Source organism: Heptranchias perlo, chromosome 2 (assembly GCF_035084215.1).
Source record: "Heptranchias perlo isolate sHepPer1 chromosome 2, sHepPer1.hap1, whole genome shotgun sequence".
NCBI lineage: Eukaryota > Metazoa > Chordata > Chondrichthyes > Hexanchiformes > Hexanchidae > Heptranchias > Heptranchias perlo.
In genome coordinates, this window is record NC_090326.1 from 85,004,317 (window position 1) to 85,022,853 (window position 18,537).

At 42.1% G+C, this 18,537-nt stretch overlaps 1 protein-coding gene across 1 annotated transcript in view; it reads left to right on the plus strand.

The window, feature by feature from the left end:
- The window catches only part of meox2a (mesenchyme homeobox 2a), a 28,776-nt gene extending 10,736 nt beyond the window's left edge, over positions 1–18,040 (plus strand). The window contains exon 3 of the mRNA XM_068003865.1: positions 16,138–18,040. Within this exon, the coding sequence (XP_067859966.1) occupies positions 16,138–16,362 (225 nt within the window). The 3' untranslated portion in view covers positions 16,363–18,040. The remainder of the gene's footprint in view (positions 1–16,137) is intronic.
- The last annotated feature ends 497 nt before the right edge of the window (positions 18,041–18,537 follow it).

Sequence of the window (18,537 nt, forward strand, 5' to 3'; positions counted from 1 at the left end):
AAAAATTAATTGCACTGTTCCATCTCACCTAAAAGTATTGAGGACCAAATAGTGCTGATATCATGGGAGATTTTGAATAAGAACCTTTAAAAGAAACAATATTATTTTTTCTTTAATGAAATGTATTAGTTAAAATAATCACATTTTAACAGCCTCTTCATTGTAGGCCCGTTAGTCCCATTTTGCTCAGTAAAATAGTGGAATGGACACGCTCTGGTGATGCCAGCTAAGGGAGATCCCTTTGGACTATGCCTGCTTCATAGAACTGGCGCCTATTATGAATTTGTTCTGTTTTCAGCTTGGTTATAAGCTTGTTTTTTTCCCCCCTTCATTTATGCTGAGTGGCTTGCTGACAATTTGGAAAACTTCATCAAGAATTCACACAAACTGAGAGAAAAATAGAAAGGAGGTGGCTCATGATCAGTCTCAAAGTTGACTGAACTTACTGGCACCAATAATAGACACCCAACAAGCTTCATGGAGATCTTCTGTGCTGTGTCACCACAGTGTGTCTAGTCCAGTAAATGGAGATCAACAGAGTTTCATTGAGAAGCTTTTAATGCACAACCATGCTGACAAAGATTCTGAATACAGATCTAGTCCACAATATTCATAATATTTACCCAGAGCGTTTCCTTCTTCTTTCCGCCTGTTTTACTTTGTGATTTTCTGCTCTCATGCCAGGATCTTCAGTACACTGAGAGTCAGTATCAAATAAATATAACAGCCCCCAAAAGTTCAATTCAAAGAATTGGTCACAAAGCTACAAAGCTAAAATATGTGTAAGGTATTCTGAGAGGGACATCACTTTGCAATTCAAGGACATTCAGCTCTTTACATGAAAGGCTGTAGAAATGAAATATGCAAGAAGGTCATTAGGATTTTGTATAATCATAGGTATAAACAATAGAACGTGCCTTTTGAGAGTTCAGCCAATACTCTTCTATTTCAAAATGTACAGACATAATTAAATATAATGCATCTGGCTTAAAATAAAATATAACTTGTACAAATGGGGGCATAGGTCCATGTGCAAGATCAGTTTGGAAAACTTGTCATATAAAGTCAAAACCTGCTAATTTTTAGTACACGTAAGCAATTGTGAATTTTTAAAGATTTCTTTTTCCCTTTTTGGATGGATAGGGTTATTTTCCTTTTTTTCTTTTCTTTCCACAATCCCCTTGTTTGTTAATGGAAGTATGTGCAAGGCTGTACAATAATAGTACTAACTCACAAAGTATCCTATGTGACAGACACTTTAGAGTACTTAGAGGTTTCAAATCACAGCTCATTCACACCTCACATCCCAGAGAAGAATGCAATGATAATATCCATCATATAGAATGCCATAAAACTCATGGTATAAATGAAAGTGGGAGACAGAAAAGTATGAGGCACCACTTTAAGAAAACAAATGAGAAAATCCCTTGGGTAACTTGCTACTTCACTATTCATGTTTTTATCCACCCTTGTTTTAATCAAACTGACAGTACCACATTGTGTAAAAGCCTCAATGTCTGTATAGTCCAAGAAAACACATTTGCACTAATAGTATGACTTACAAAATGCAATTAATTTACTTAAGTCTTTCTTTCCTTGGGACCTAACTTCAAACATAATGGCTCAGCACTTGAGCAGTGAAGACCATTCCACGTTCACTTATGGAAACATCTCTTGCTACATTCCACGTTGGAAATGAGCTTTAAAGCAAAATATTTGCTTACAAGTTAAAGAAATAATTTAATTGCCATCCACACCACGAAAATGTCTTAAAGTACATCACACTGTGAACTGATGTTTTGGGAATCCAGTGACTCCTGTTGTTTGCATGGCAGCCAGCAACGCCCCACAGGCAGCGATGGGATAAATAACCAGTTAGCCAGTTTTTTTTTGGCGGTACTGATTGAGCGAGGAATGTTGACCATGATATTAGGAGAAACCCCTGCAGTTCTTCAAATAGTACCATGAGATCTTAAACGTCCACCTGAACCACTAGAACAGGCAGATGTGATCTTGGTTTAACAATCTCATCTGTTGGACAGCACCTCTAACAATGCAGCACTCCCTCAGTAATAATGGTGTAATTCAATGTGCTTGCATACTGGTGAGGGGCTTGAACACACAGACCTCTGCCCAGATGAAAGTACTACCAACTGAACGAAGCTGGCACTGGATACAGCTAAAAAAAATAGAACTTTATTAAGCATTGAAATTAATATACTAACCGTCCAATCTAAAGAAGTTATTGAGGAAACCAGCTCTTTACTGCTTTCTGTTAGATTTGTGGTCTAAATTCTTCTCAGTAGATTTTCATTCATTTTGGAACTAATAAGGGAAAATTTTCCTGACAGTAGCAAATATCAGAAAATCAAGCAGGTGAGAATGGGCACCTGTAAAGGAATCACCCAATTTTCCTTCAGTTAATTTAAATGGAAGGAAAATGCGGTGGATTCCTTTTCAGGTATGCTCTTTGACCTACCTAATTTTTTGATATTCACAGTGCCCAATTGAACCAGTGCAGCTGGCTGCAGACCCAGGAAAGTATCCCCCTATAATGTCATACTAGTATTGCGTATAAATTTCAAAAGAGATAGTCCTCTTTCAGTTGACCTGAATCATGCCTTTATACGTTGTGGAAATTCATTTAGTTTTCCAATGATGTTTAATGGCAAGATTTGCAAAAATGGCATTAAAATTGGCAGAAAACTGGGAGCTATCAATGATGATTTTAAAGATGATATTAATGGAGCCAACTTCTGCTCATAATTTCCACAGAATTTTAGCTCATAATCCAAACACATTTATTAATTTTTGTGAGCCAAAAATCTTGTGGAAAGTTTATAGTAAAGCTATAGAGCTTTAATAGTGCAATTACAGAGCATAAGTACAGAGGGAGTGCTGCAGTGTCAAAGGTGCCATCTGCTTTCTCAGCCACAGCACTATTCAAAGAAGAGCAGAAGAGTTCTCTCAGAGTCCAGGCCAATATTTATCTCCCAACTAACATCACTAAAACAGATTATCTGATTATTTATCTAGTTGCTGTTTGTGGAACCTTGCTATGTGCAAATTGACTGCCCTGTTTCCCTACATTACGACAGTGACTACGTTTTAAAAGTACTTCATTAACTATGAAGCAGTTTGGGACATCCTGAGGTCATGAAAGGCATTATATAAATGCAAGTTCTTTCTTTCTTTCTTTCTTTCGTGGGCTATTAAAAATGTCATCTTCTTCACAAAGCACTGCACAGTTGAAAACAATAGCATGACGCTGGTAAGCCTAGAAATTACTGTTGGGGTTATTAGCAAATGGACACTTATTGAGTTCATGTGGCATTCTTCTCTCTGCCATTTTAGTGGAGATGTAAACTTGTTTATTTTAAATGGGTTAACGCCACTGCTAAAATAGGGTTTATTTTAAATGGGTAAATGCTACTGTTGCCAACAACATCGGTGTGCACTTAAGATTGTTATGTGAACATCTAAAGTGCGCACCGATGTTGTTGGCAACAGTAAGTTCTAGGCTGTAATGTTACAAGTTGGATTTCTCCACAACATGGGCTCGATTTTAGGGTCGGGTTACCTGCGGGTTTCCAGCGGGGGGGCCCCGAAAATCCCGATCTCCGATCACGTGACCGGATTCGGACGAAATCCCGGCCACTTCCGGGTACCGCGCTGACGTGCGGGGCTGCGCGCGCAAGCCCCGCTGGTGGGAATCCCGCAGGCAATTAAAGCCAGCGGGGTTCCACTTGAGAGCACTTAACTTGCTCGTTGTGGTCAGTTAATGAGCTGAAGCAGCTGTCAAAAGAGGAAGTGTGGGATTTTACGTTCAAAGCAGTCAGTTTCCCACACTGGGGGAAACAGGACCCTTCAAACCAGGCGTGTTGCAGCCAGCAGCCTGTGGCAGGTGCCAAGGTGCGCTCCACGGGGGAGCGCCCTCACCCACGCAGGAGGCCACCGCGTCACATAGGGCAACCCCTGCCCCCCACCACCCCCCGGCCAAGCCAGAGGACAGACCGACACGAAACCGCAGCCCCAGTCCGAGGACCCACACACCTACCCTGCACAACCCCTCAGACCAACACCTGCCAGTTGGGTGGTGTGTGGACACCCTCGGAGGACGAAGAGCATGACCACCACCAGCAGCCTCGCAGTCCACGCCGTCCGCCGCAGAGACGTGGATCCCCCCAACACGGTGTGGTTGCACGCCCACCTGCACAGCAGGAGGGAGGGCTACCGCAGAGAGAGATGCGTCGCAGAGGGCACTACCCTCGCCACAGGGTCCACAGACCGAGGCGCAGCTCCCCGGACCTCTCCCAGCAGCAGTGCACAGGGAGGCGCAGATTCGCTCGACATGTAGTCGTGGAGATCTGCAGCCTCTTTCATGCCGAGCTGCTCCTGGCTGGCCCCAGCACCAACTGCTTACCTGTCGCTGGCAAAGTCACCACTGTCCTCCACACCTTCTCCTCCGCATCCTTCCAGGGTGCAGCCGGCAACACCGCCGATGTCTCTCAGTTGTCTGCGCGGACGAGCCCTGCAAATACACCTGCACCTACTCTGCAGTAACACGATGGGTGGCATCAGTGGTGGGTCCTCATAGTGATACCCAGGAGCGGGCATTATTGGACACAATGGACAGGATTCGCGGAGACATGGCAGTGGTGGTGTCAATATAATGTGTGCTGTTTGTGGCTCTGAAATTCAATATGGGTAACACCCATGACAAACCCTCAGACACCCTTGTGCACCCCCTTCATGCTGACGAGACGTTTGCCTTACGCTGCCTACTGCACATATGTGATGCATGCCCTGTGGCTGCAGCACAGGTGGTGGCAGGTTGAGTGAGGCTGGCCGTGAGGGAGATGCACGAGAGGGTGAGTATGGGATGGAGCCATGAGATTGTATGAGGATTGGGTCGCGTGTTAGTGGCAGGATGAGTACTGGCGAGGTGAGTAGGTGGAGGTAAGATGAGGATGGGGTGTGAGTGGGCATGAAGGGTGATGTGACAGAATAGTGTTGGCGGTGCCGAAGGAGATTTGGGGTGGGGGCAGTGTTGTGGCAGACGGAGTGTAGGGGAAAGACTTCGTGTTCTCACTGTGGCTGACCTACTGCGGTCATTGCAGCGCCTCCTGCACTGTATGCAGGTGGGCGATATGTTGGTGGCGCAGGTGACCCCCTCTGCCACCTCGAGCCAGGCCTTCTTGGTGGCAGAGGCAGGCCGCTTCCTCCCGCCCGCCGGGGGGAAGATCTGTGTCCTCCCCCTCCTCCTCACCCCATCTGATGATACCTGGGGTGAGGCATCATTAAACTGGGAGCAGCCTTCCCCCTGGGCTGCTCCATGCTGCAATTTGTCCCATTGGTTGCAGCATCTGTCAGTGGAGGACTGCCCCTTTAACTAGAGAGCCTCCAGCTGACAGATCGTACTGCGCATGCGCAGCCCGCCCGACGCGCAGGCCAGCGCCGTGGACCCCGGAGGAGCAGGTAATTGGATCCTATTAGTGGATTGCCTGCTACGATCGCGTGGGCAACCCACTAATTTCGCCGTTCGCGTTTTCGACGCTCCCGGAGGACCACCCGCTGGGAACCCGCAGGCCTGCTAAATTCGAGCCCCATATGTTTGGAGCACAGATGATTTTAGTTGTGAGCAAACTAATAAAATTTATAATTTGTGAAGTGAGGTGGAGCTTCTCTTTAACAGTTCAGTTCTGTTAACTTGATCATGCAGGGTATTTTTCAAAGCGCCATTGCTCTTCATCATCAATGACAAACCAATTAAATTAGTTGAGAGGACGAGCTTAATGCTAAAAGTTAAAAAAAAGTAAATTAGAAGCCCCCTCAATGGCTCAGCACGTTTATCCAAGGAGTAGCTGAACAATACAGACCAGGAATGTTCCAAGTTTGATGACTAGTGTGTGCTGAGTTAACTGATCTCTGCAGGGACACCAGGAGGGGCACTACAATTAGTGTGCCTTTAGGTTAGGGATGGGAAAATTGGCTTAGGGTTCCCACTCCTGATCACTAGCCAGTGACTTCTGCTAGAAGTGCATATGTGTGAACATCAGGTGAGGATAGTATTGGGCTGAACATTAATGGCCCCCACAGTTAACTAATTTGCTGACACTCGCTGTTAAAGCTCACACATGAACAATGGGTACTTGGAGTGATACTGCAAGCCAATTGGTACATATAGAATTGTGTCCCAGCAAGGAGTCAAGGAGTCATTGACTTCAGGAGAGAAAAGGGGGGAGAAATTTGGTGAGAAAAAAATAAATAAAAGTTAGAAATGTCAGAGTACAAATGATCATCATTGAAGTTCAATTCCAACTTACAGTTAATACGTCATATTGGAATAAAGCCATAAATAGTCATGTGCAAAAAGAGACAGGCATACAGTCAACATCACAGAAACATATACCTCAGCCATGCAAAATCCTGATTTCCAAAGTGCCAAACCACTCCCTGTTCACCCCAATTGAATAGAATGCTAATTCCAAGCATCTGCACACAAATGCACAAAGCTTTAGGAAAATAATTGGAGAACTAAAAACAGTCATTGAGTATATTAATCGATAGATTTTTGGACTCTAAGGGAATCAAGGGATATGGGGATCGGGAGTTGAAGTCGAAGATCAGCCATGATCTTATTAAATGGCAAAGCGGGCTCGAGGGGCCTTATGGCCTATTCCTGCTCCTATTTCTTATGTTCTTATGTTCACTTAATTAGTACGGGGAGCTATACGGTCATAGCTTTGACAGAACCTTGGCTTCAGCCAGGCAGGACTGGGAACTAAACAATCCCGGCTGTAAAACTTTCAGAAGTGATAGAGGAAGCAAAAAGGGAGAAGGGGTAGGTAGCATTACTAACTGAGGAAAGAAATAAAAAACTTCCATTGATTTGTACATTATCACGTTCTCAGACATCTTAAAGCATTTCACATCCAATAAATTACTTTTTGTTTATGTGGGCAAACATGGCAGGCAATTTGTACACGGCAAGGTCCCACAAACAGCAGCTGAATAAATGATCAGTTAAGGATATGATTGCAGCATTAGTAAGGAAGGATATTATCAAAGATGGTGTTTAGACTGAGTCTTTCTGGATTGAATTGAGAAATAGTAGGGGCTCTGCGATAATATGGGATATTTATTAGAGACTACCAAATAGTGAGTAAGCAATAAAGGAGTGAAAGAAAAAACGCGCCTCACAGGCCTTGAAACATATCAAATCACTTCACATATAAGTAATTAATTTAAAGTTGAGTAACTGTTGTTATGGAAGTAACCATAGAAGCCAATATGCACACAAGATCTCACAAATGGAAATTGGATGAATGAACAGCTAATCTATTCATTTTTGGTGGTGTTGGTTGAGAGGTGAGGGATTAATTCTGGATGCTTGCCATTTCCTCCATATGTTTCCCTTAATAGTTCAGCAATACGAGAGATTCAATTTATTTATTCCACAGTCTGTCAATTTTCATGGGTAACATCTCAGGTAAGCTGCCCTAGCCATCAAACATACTTTTTGATTATTTCCTGATCACAGGCAACGAAATAAAGAAAACCCATTTAGGACATATGTCTCCTATTGAATAAACTGTAAAGGACTGATTTTGCTGCTGGTTATGTGTGTTGGTCACCAATATCACAAAAGGATGGAGTCCAACAGTAGGCTGTTGTTGTTTTCGTATCTTTACACCCTCCCTTGGAGAATAGTGTGAAGTATTGGAATGATTAGCAGACTGATTAACAGCCTGACAGGCCGTGACCTGAATGTTCCTTCCATGGCCATAACCTTCTTCATATCAGTTGTTAGGGTGGTTAGTCATAGGAACATAGGAACAGGAGAAGGCCATTCAGCCCCTCGAGCATGTACCACCATTCAATTACAACATGGCTGATCTGTATCATAACTACATCTACCGGCCTTGGCTCCGCAACTCTTAATACCCTTGCCTATCAAAAATCTATCAATCTCAGTTTTGAAATTTTCAATTGACCCCTAGCCTCAACAGCTTTTTAGGGAGAGAGTTCTAGATTTCCACTACCCTTTATGTGAAGAAGTGCTTTCTGACATCACCCCTGAATGGCCTAGCTCTAATTTTAAGATTATGCCCCCTTGTTCTGGACTGGGGGGGATGGGGGGGGGATACCTGTACCCATCGGACACAACCAGCCCACTGGGTATCAACCCAGAATTCAGAGCCGGAGTTCCGGTCTCCAGTTGCAGCGACTACGTGGAGTGGGGTTCAAACCCTGCGTCTTCTGAGTCGGAGGTGGGACTGCTATCACTAAGCCAAAGGCTCACTCCAACAACAGTAGGTAAATAATAATATTGTGTTAAGGAAATTGAAAAATTTTCAGCAAATTAATGGACTAAGTAGGTTACTAGACATAATGGGTAATTTTATAAATTTACACTCATGATATGGACTTTTATCCATCAGGATCGGATGTTAGGAATTTGGGCACACACTCCCCACAGTTTTCTGTTCAAATGGAACACAAGCTTGTAAAATTACCACCATGGTACAGAATACATTTCTTTTATTTTGTTTCTCCAATCTGTCCCTTTTTAAAACTGTTGAACTTGAGTTCCACGTCCAGCAGACATCCTATGATTTCTCATCCTAATGGCCATTACTCATGTGTGAGACTCTGCAGGGAGTGTTGGCAGGCCATCTGACTGCGGAGGACATCATAACTGATAGATCCTATCCTCATCTGACAGGCACACATGTGCATTCTCAATGAAGTTGCTGGATGGCAGTCAAGAAGTGAGAACCTTGGCCAATTTTACCTACCCTTACCCAGGACACTGTAATGTCCCAACCATTGTCCCAGCAGAAATCAGCTAATTCAACACAGTCTGGGGATCAAATTTGGGACCTTCCTTGTCTGTGTGATTTAGAGAGTTGAGGCAGATTTTCCTCTTTTGCACTTGGGCGTAAGTAATTGCTGGGGCAGAGCACATACAGAAAAATTGAGCAGGGGATCACGTGCCTGTAACAGAGCTCTCTTGAATTTCCTCTATGTGTGCTACCCTGGTACAGCTGTTACAAGTTTCGGGTATGCTTTCGATATCCTCTCCGGTACAGCAGTGCTGGTCACTCCTGTAAGCGGTCTGAGCGTCTTACATTCAGGAGTGTACCCGTAATGCCCAATGTCTAATTATATGACAGAGTAATCCAGGGGTGTAACAATAAAGCTGCCTTGTGAGCTGAAGTGGATATCATGGCTTAGAAATTCAATGGCGCTGCGCCCGTTTTTTGGGTGCTAAGCCTCCAATATGGTGGGCAGGGAGCGTGTGCTCATTATGTGTCGGAAGAGTGCTGCCCGCCATATTGGTACAGGCAAAAGAATAGGCATCCAGGACCCATACCTGAAACAGGCTTTAGGCCCTTTGCATATGTAAACAAGGGGTCTAACACCTGTTTCAGGCCTCCTGGGTTGGGTTGTCTTGAATGCAGCCGGCACTGGGTGAGCTGCATTCAGGAAAACAAGGTCTACATGCGGCCAAACCGGTGGACCTTAAAGGGACCGCTGCAGGCCGCCACCAAAAAGGTAAGTTTGTTAAAGATACTAAACTGAATGTGGAGTTGAGAGGTGCAGGAGTGCTCCTCTCAGCTCCACATTAAAACCACGGACCGTTGCTAGCCACCGCTTCTCCACCCCCCCCGATCGCCACCTCGCCTCCTCTCCAGATCGCCGCCTTGACACCCTCCCAATTGCCGCCTTGAACCCAGTCCTGACGTCCCTATTGCCCCCTATCCTATCACCCGATGTCCCAAACGCCCCCTGTCCTGGTCACCCCCCTCCCGATCGCATCAGCTTCACATATAACGACCTACCTGAGGGTCTCTTCTGGTGACGCAGAGGACTGAAATTCAAAGCCTCTTCGCCAGCGAGCTGCTTGGGGACCTGGGAACAAATTTCTAGGCCAAATCTCTTTTTCACAAGCCCTCTTGTGCACTTCCCCAATTTTTCTGAAGGGGACTGAAATACTTAGTGAAACAAGGTCAAATATGAGTTGTTCGGCTACAGGGTTTTACAGGCAGCAAGTGCATGTACAGAGTAACTGTTGTAATCAAATCTCACCTTGATTGAACTAACTACAAAACCCTCCACGTGAACAAGAAAAATACATCACAGTATCCCTATAGCGGGCTTACTTAACTTTTCCTGGTTGGTCTTCTGATCTTGATAGCTTTTGTGCTAAATATGAGCAAGTTTCCCCTCATTAAGCCAAATTTTCTCCCCATTGCTGGCTGGGTCCATGTGTCCCTTTGTTCTTTTCTCTCTCTGTTCAATGATTCACCAATAAGCCTGTCGATAAAGGCAGCTACCTCTCCTTCTCCTTCCCCCACCCCCACCCCCTCTCCCTTATGCTGTGGGCTTAAAGAAAACATCTCCTGCAATTCTCAGAACAAGTAACGGCCATCCTGGCTTAATAGCCTTGGGATGAAACAATCGACTTTCATTGGCAGAGTTTGAAGTTGATGGTGAGACACAACATTCCACAAATTGGCTCATCCAGCTTTGATGCACATCCTCAATGCAAGCAGCCTGTGGCTTTTTTTAAACCTATACAAATTCACTTTGTTTTAAAACACGAAACATAACTCATTCCCTAATCTTTTCTGTGAAAAAAAATTGAAAATCCTGAAACGTGTCAACGCCCAATAACAAAAGAGGAAAATCTGCCTCGGTGACTTTACCCTTGAGCTTAGAATACATTTTAAATGTGACATATTAAATGTGACATATTCAGGCTGAGCACAAGGGTTTCAGAAAATGATGCTTTGAATCATAGAAATATTGTCCTTTTCTTTTTAATTTCCCCAAAGTGTTACCAAATAAGAAATAATTTTGAGAAATTAAATATAAATAGAGTAGTTTAAACAAGTTTATTTACACAAAACTTTTTGTCATTGGAACATTTGCCTTTGAATAACTGAATCACACAAACAAAAATTAGCAGTCTGACGATTGAACTATTCCTCAACCCATAGTCCATAGCATAGATCGAGAATAGCAAATCAAGTTGTCAAAGTCTGGTCTCACAGAGATAGCAGAAGTCTCAGCTTATGGCTATTTATTTGCCGACCTTTTTAAGCAACAGCTTATTCATCACTCTGTAAGACATAAATACGAAGCAACTTGTCGACTAAGGAAATAGAAGAAGCTTTTGACATTCTGCAACAGGTGTATTAACACATCAATCTTTAATATTATACTGGTGCAGAAATAGTAGCTAATCCAAAACACTCTCCACTAAACCATACCATAAGAAAACTATACAAAGACTATATTAGTATTGCCATTGTTTTTTTTTGATTAACTCATGGATGGGGGAAATGTCTGTAAATTAGTTTTACGTTTTACTTTGGCAATCAATCAAAGCCAGGAATTAAATATTATAGCCTGGAAATTATGTTGTGCAATGTTCTTGTAAGAATGCAAAGGATGCATACCAAATTCATTTCTCTGCTATTTTAACAGAGCCGTTAACCCATAAATAGGTTAATGCCTCCATTTAAAGTAGCAGAGAGGAATTTGATACAAATACATTAAGCGTTCATATAATAACATTGCTCATAGTACTTTCCAAGCTTACATTTCTCAATCTTTATTTTATTTTTTAAAACATAATTTTTAAACATCTAATTTTTTCCTTCTTTCCTAAAGACACTGAACCCTGCTGGAATTTAGTTCCACAGGCACTGGCTGCTACTAGCACTATGCCTCATGGCCCTTCCTCATGTGTGAACCTGGACTGTGAGTTCAGTAGACTATTCAACTGCGATGAGCATCACAACTTAACCTGATCCTTTCCTTACCTGATATCTATATATGCACACTCATAAAATAATTTCTATAGTGTTCATTCTATATCATTTTGAAGCAATCAGGAGAGGGAACCCTTGATGATCTTTGCTCTTCACAGCCCAGGGGCTCTTATGTCAATTACAGCATCCCTTCCACTGCCCTGGCTAAGATCTGCAAAGACTGGGGATCAAATCTAGTACCTTTCATATCTGTATGGGTGAGTTCCACCTGAGGCATTGAGCTCACCAACTATGGCATTACTACTACTAATACTATTAAATTCCCATCCGTCAGCTCAGCAGTGACAATGGGGCCAAATTAATTCATTCCAGTGTAGTCGGTTCTGAACTAGCCTGGTTGCTTCAGTCACCTGTATCCCTCTCTGTGACAAGTCACTCCTGATATTGTCTATCCAGTGCTACCTGGCCCATCCTCGGCTTCTTATTCCACATACCTCTGTGTTCTAAATGTTTCTATTCTTGAAACGTGCCCAAAACATTGCAGTCGACTTTTTCGGATCTTCTGTAATTGCGCTGTTTCTTGTCTAAGACATATTCTTATTATTTCATATTTGGTTTCAGAGGTCTAGAATTCACCAAGTGTTCAACCATTATTCCTTGGCTTATCTCAGTAGGTTTAGCATGCCAACTGAGGATAGGTCCCAGGATGTGGCACTTGGAACCACGAGTGAGAGCTGGGTGAGTCGTCAGGACCAACTGCTTGTAAAACCACCCTTCTGGGTGCGGTTATTTACCATGCAGAGATGCTACCTTTAGGGCTCACCCTATTCACCCCATTAGGGAGCATCGATCATTATTTTATAAGGATTGCATACAGTTCATCTAGTAGTAAAATATTTCCCCTGTAAATTATGTGTAGCGAAATTGTGAACATGTTCTTCATAAATGCATATAAGGAGTGATTCTGTGATTTGACACTAGCAGCAGGGAGTGGTGCTGGCAGGGAACGTATCTCGGGAAATCAGGCAGGCAACAGCCCATGATTTTCTATTTAGTAAAATGAATGGACAAAAAGATCATGGACTGTGCATCCACGATTTTCTGAGATGCGTTCTCTGCCAGCACCACTCCAATAGCACACAGAAAATCTCCCCCGAGTATGAACTAAATTGACTTATTAAAAATATCCTTATTAATGGCATCAAAAACCACAACATTCTTAACTTAAACCTGTAATTCTGTGACCACAATGGATGCAATCCTCCGACATCTGGCATATATTGTCACTGGGAATTTCCTCGTATTCTCCTGATCGGCCAATGTAACTTCATGGAAGATTGGTGGAAACCCTGTTAGAACATAGAAACATAGAAACATGGAAAATAGGAGCAGGAGTAGGCCATTCGGCCCTTCGAGCCTGCTCCGCCATTCAATATGATCATGGCTGATCCTCTATCTCAATACCACATTCCCGCTCTCTCCCCATACCCCTTGATGCCTTTTGTGTCTAGAAATCCATCTAGCTCCTTCTAAAATATATTCAGTGACTTCGCGTCCACAGCCTTCTGTAGTAGAGAATTCCACAGGTTCACCACACTCTGAGTGAAGAAATTTCTCCTCGTCTTAGTCCTAAATGTCCTATCTCGTATCCTGAGACCGTATCCCCTCGTTCTGGACCCCCAGCCAGGGGAAACATCCTCCCTGCATCCAGTCTGTCTACCCTGTCAGAATTTTATATGTTTCAATTCTTCTAAACTCAAGTGAATACAGGCCGAGTCAACCCAATCTCTCCTCATACGACAGTCCTGCCATCCCAGGAATCAGTCTGGTGAACCTTCGCTGCACTCCCTCTATGGCAAGTATATCCTTTCTTAGGTAAGGAGACCAAAACTGCACACAATACTCCAGGTGTGGTCTCACCAAGGCGCTGTATAACTGCAGTATTTACGCAGTATATTTGAGGTTTCTGCCGATATCCCATCATAATTATGGCGGCCAACTGGGAGAATCCCCGAGGAAATTCCCAGCGTGTGCATTTGGCACTTTGGCTACTTTGACGCTTTACAAGTGAAATTCGCAGAGCCCAATATGTGCAAATGAGCTGCTCCTTATCATTCCTTTCACACACAAAATTTCCTACACAATTAATTTCTCAATCTTAGCTGTGGGATCTAGGGGCAGTTGCTGTGCAGAAGCTCGGCACTTCCTCACAAGGAGGGAGGAAAGTATCAAAGAACTAATCAATGGAGGCCATTTTTGTAAACCTTCTAGCTGGTGGGTTAAGAGTGACATTGGCAGATGCCTGGGAGCAGGCTGGCTTAGCTAAGGAATGAAAGTTAGTGTAGAACAGCTAAAGATAGGAGAGAAAATAAAATAGTTGTAGTCACAATTGTAGTAAGTATCTTTTGTTTCTGGTGTTATGGGGAAAGTTTTCCCTTTCTTTTGTACATTTTTACATCCTTTCTATGTCTGCTTCCATTCAACTCCTCCCTGCATGTAATGGCTGAGGTTGGGAACTAAGTGAAGCAGGCTTAAAACTGCATCCAGCCCTGCTCTGTGGTACTGAGTGTGTTAATGGGTCAGCACCTTCCCTGTAGTGAGTATACTTAGGGGCATTTCTACTCCATCCAACAGCTTGATGAAGTGATTGATTATTTCAACTTGTTAGATCAGCTTAATTGGCAACAACAGCAGCCTTATTCAAGAAAGTAGGAGAAAACTGTACAAATCACAGTATTTTTGAAGGATGTGACCAGTAGCAGCTTCAGATGAAAGTTTCTTCAGTACTAAGTGACCTCTGTGATCCAGTAGTTGCCTGAAGACATATCTCCTTCTCTGTGACAGTAGAAATGTCACTGAAACTGATGATCACAACAGATGTTCAGCCTAGTGCCACGTCGGATAATGCCAAGCAGGCGGTTTATTTTACATCAGGAATTTTTGGCTTGCAGTCTAGAAATACCTGATAACTACACTTTGTTAGCTCATGTAATCCTTCAGGATTTTCTAACAAAACATATCTATTAGTATATAAGCAGATCATTTTTATCTGAGAAAGAATGTTCTAATAAATTGCCAGAACACACAAGAAGGAGACACATTGCAATAAGTAGCAGTTTCAATTAATATTCCTTCAACTCAGAGTTCTTTCGTTATAAAGGGCACTTCTTTCTTTAATTTTTGAAGGCTGGGCAGTACAGACCTATTAAAGGGCTGTTTTTTGATCTGTTCATGTCCTTCTCTGTACAGACTCTTGTTAATAGCCAGCATAACATTATTTTGCTGAAAATTGTATCATGATTATAGAAAGCAAACATTCAGCACTAGTTAAGTGAAATGTTTCTCTGGGAGAGGATAGTACCTGCAAATAACTATGACATAAATGTCAGGTACCTCATTGTTAATAGAATCATAGAATGTTACAGCATAGAAGGAGGCCATTCAGCCCATCGTGCCTGTGGCTGCTCTTTGAAAGAGCTATCCAATTAGTCCCACTTCCCTGCTCTTTCCCCATAGCCCTGCAAATTTTTCCTTTCAAGTATATATCTAATTTCCTTTTGAAATTTGTTATTGAATCTGCTTCCACCACCCTGTCAAGCAATGCATTCAAGATCATAGAAATATAGTAACATAGAAAATAGGAGCAGGAGAAGGCCATTCGGCTCTTCGGGCCTGCTCCGCCATTCAATATGATCGCGGCTGATCCTCTATCTCAATACCATATTCCCTCTCTCTCCCCATAGCCCTTGATGCCTTCTGTGTCTAGAAATCTATCTAGCACTTTCTTAAATATATTCAGTGACTTGGCCTCCACAGCCTTCTGTGGTAGAGAATTCCACAGGTTCACCACACTCTGAGTGAAGAAATTTCTCCTCATCTCAGACCTAAACATTCTACCCCATATCCTGAGACTGTGACCCCTCGTTCTGGACCCCCAGGCAGGGGAAACATCCTCCCTGTATCCAGTCTGTCTAGCCCTGTCAGAATTTTATATGTTTCAATGAGATCCCCTCTCATTCTTCTAAACTTGAGTGAATACAGGCCGAGTCGACCCAATCTCTCTTGTGGGGGATTCCAAAACGAGAGGTCATCAATATAAAATAGTTGCTAATAAATCCAATAAGGAATTCAGGAGAAACTTCTTTACCCAAAGAGAGGCAAATAGCATAGATGCATTTAAGGAGAAGCTAGATAAGCAGATGGGGGAGAAAGGAATAGAAGGGTTAGATGAAGTAGGGAGGGAGGAGGCTCGCGTAGAACAGTTGGGCTGAGTGGCCTGTTTCTGTGCTGCAGTTTCGATGTAACTCAATGTAAGTTCCTTCACATGATAACCAGTTCTGAATTATTTTAGGTCAAGGTGTGGTTCCAGAACCGGAGGATGAAATGGAAACGTGTTAAAGGAGGCCAACAAGGAGCTGTCGCAAGGGAAAAAGAACTGGTTAATGTGAAGAAAGGGACATTACTGCCCTCTGAGCTCTCTGGGATCTCCACATCAGGTGCTCATCATGCTGGAGACATTCTATCAAACGATGAAAGCCAGGACAGTGATCACAGCACTGAGCTTGGCCACTTGTGATGTACAAAGAGAGAGAGAAAGTCTCAACAGATACTCAGGAAAGAAATGGCATGAGGAGAAAGCAAAGAACATTGTTTTACAGCCTCTGTGCGAATGACTCCTTGTGGACATGTTGCTGACATCAGAGCCTCTGAACATTCCATATTTGCATATGACAATCGGACGGTTTGCAAGTTTATGCTTTGACTTCCACTGTAAATAAGAACAGGAATTAATGCAAAAAAGCTAAAGAAATATTTACAAAAACTTGAGAGAGAACAATGGGGAAGATTTCTTCCATACAATCGGGGGAGCAAAATATTAAACACGTTTATAAAGAATTGGTGTACAATCTTGCCACAGAAGAAATCCTCACCCAGTAATGAGAAATGTAGCATTTCAATGCAATTGAAATTTTAAAACAATGCTCTGAAAGAGACAACTAGAAAATGCAGACACCTTCACCAATATTCTTAATCATAGGTGCAACACTTACTCAAATAGAAAAATAGCTATTTAGGCAGCAGCAACACACAAGGCATTGATATTTATAGGGCTGTCCTGGCACATATTTTAAGAGCTGATGAAGTTAGAAAATATCCAATCAGCTCAACAAAACCTTGAAACCCTACAGACTGCTACTCCAGTGAATGATACCAAAATCATACAGTAAAAGTAAAAGTTTAGTTTGTTGCCCTGTCAATAGTCATTTCATACACATCAGAGCCACCAGTCAACCGAGTGTTGGGAATCTTATTATCTCCTGTGGCTAAATACTATCAATTTCTATCAAGCAAACGCAAATAACAGGTAATTAGTAATTACCAGAAGGTTAAACAAAATTGAAACACTGAGGGCAGCAAAGATATCAACTATTGTTTTCTTTTCATCTTTCTTATTCAGAGATCCGATAGAGATTCCTATTTCCAGTCTGTTATTTTTACTTCAGTCATTAAAAAGTCAAACAAATATAGTGAAAAAACTGAATATCCAATCTGTGCAAACTGTAATTGGAAATTCAACATTGCTCAATCAATATCATTAGTTTTACTATTAATTATCAGTCTTAGTGAAGTGACTATAACTTCCATAACAATTGCACCCAGAGTTATCAAGATAATTTGATTGGCATTATCCAACATTTGAGAAGTTTTTAAAGCACTTCTAAAATGTATAATGTTGATAATCAATACAATTTTATGCACTAGTGTTTAATGCATGCCAGGTTTAGGGGATATAAAACATGAATGTCTAATAGCATCCTGGAATTCTTTTTGGCCCTTAAGTAATTTTCATGTTTAGTATTGCTGTTTGGGAATGACTTGCAATACAAACGATAGATCTATTAAGTAAATGTTACACATTTTATTGAAGTGTAATAAATTGTTGAACAATGTGCACATCTAAACCAACCAAATTTCAATCAGTATCTTATCTATGGTATTATATATAGAATAATAGATACCCAGGTGTGAAATACAAGGTTGTGCCTCAATTGAGAAATTGGGGATGTAATTCCTGATTTATCAGGAAGTAGAGAGATATGAGCTTGGTGCCAGAATAAGGGAGAGTTACAAATGGGCTGTGGGTCTTGTATGTAATGCATAATGACAGCGTGGACTCAATGGCTGAATGTTCTTTCTTCGTTCCTACTATATTATGTATAAACAATAAAAGTAACACCAGAAAGGTTTACAAATGCTGTCTGATTTCCGAGATTAGGTTACAGCTTTTACCTCACTCCCCCTGGTATGTTTTATTATATTTAATGTGTATGAAATTTTGTTGAATTGTCAAATTTGTAAAAAGTCACGAGTTTCTTGACATTCTGAGTTTGTTCCTAATGTGGACATGCATTCCTTCAGAATATAATTATGATAGGTTTACTGGTGAATGACCTGCAATGGATTGCAGGAAAATTTCATACAATATATATTTTAGTATCCGTAGTACCAATTTGCTTCATACATCAATCAAAATATATAAATAGTTGTAAATAATGTCTTAAACTTAGAGTTTCATTCATTACTTGGTAAATATTTCTTTTAAAGTTTTGAGTAAATGATTAAGTCTTAACTCTGAAAAAGTCTGATTCACAGGGAGTACAGCATTGCAGTGATGCTGCACTTCAGCCTTCAAAAGATGGAGGTTTGACAGTGATAGACATATACTTTCATAAATCTGGATATGCAATCC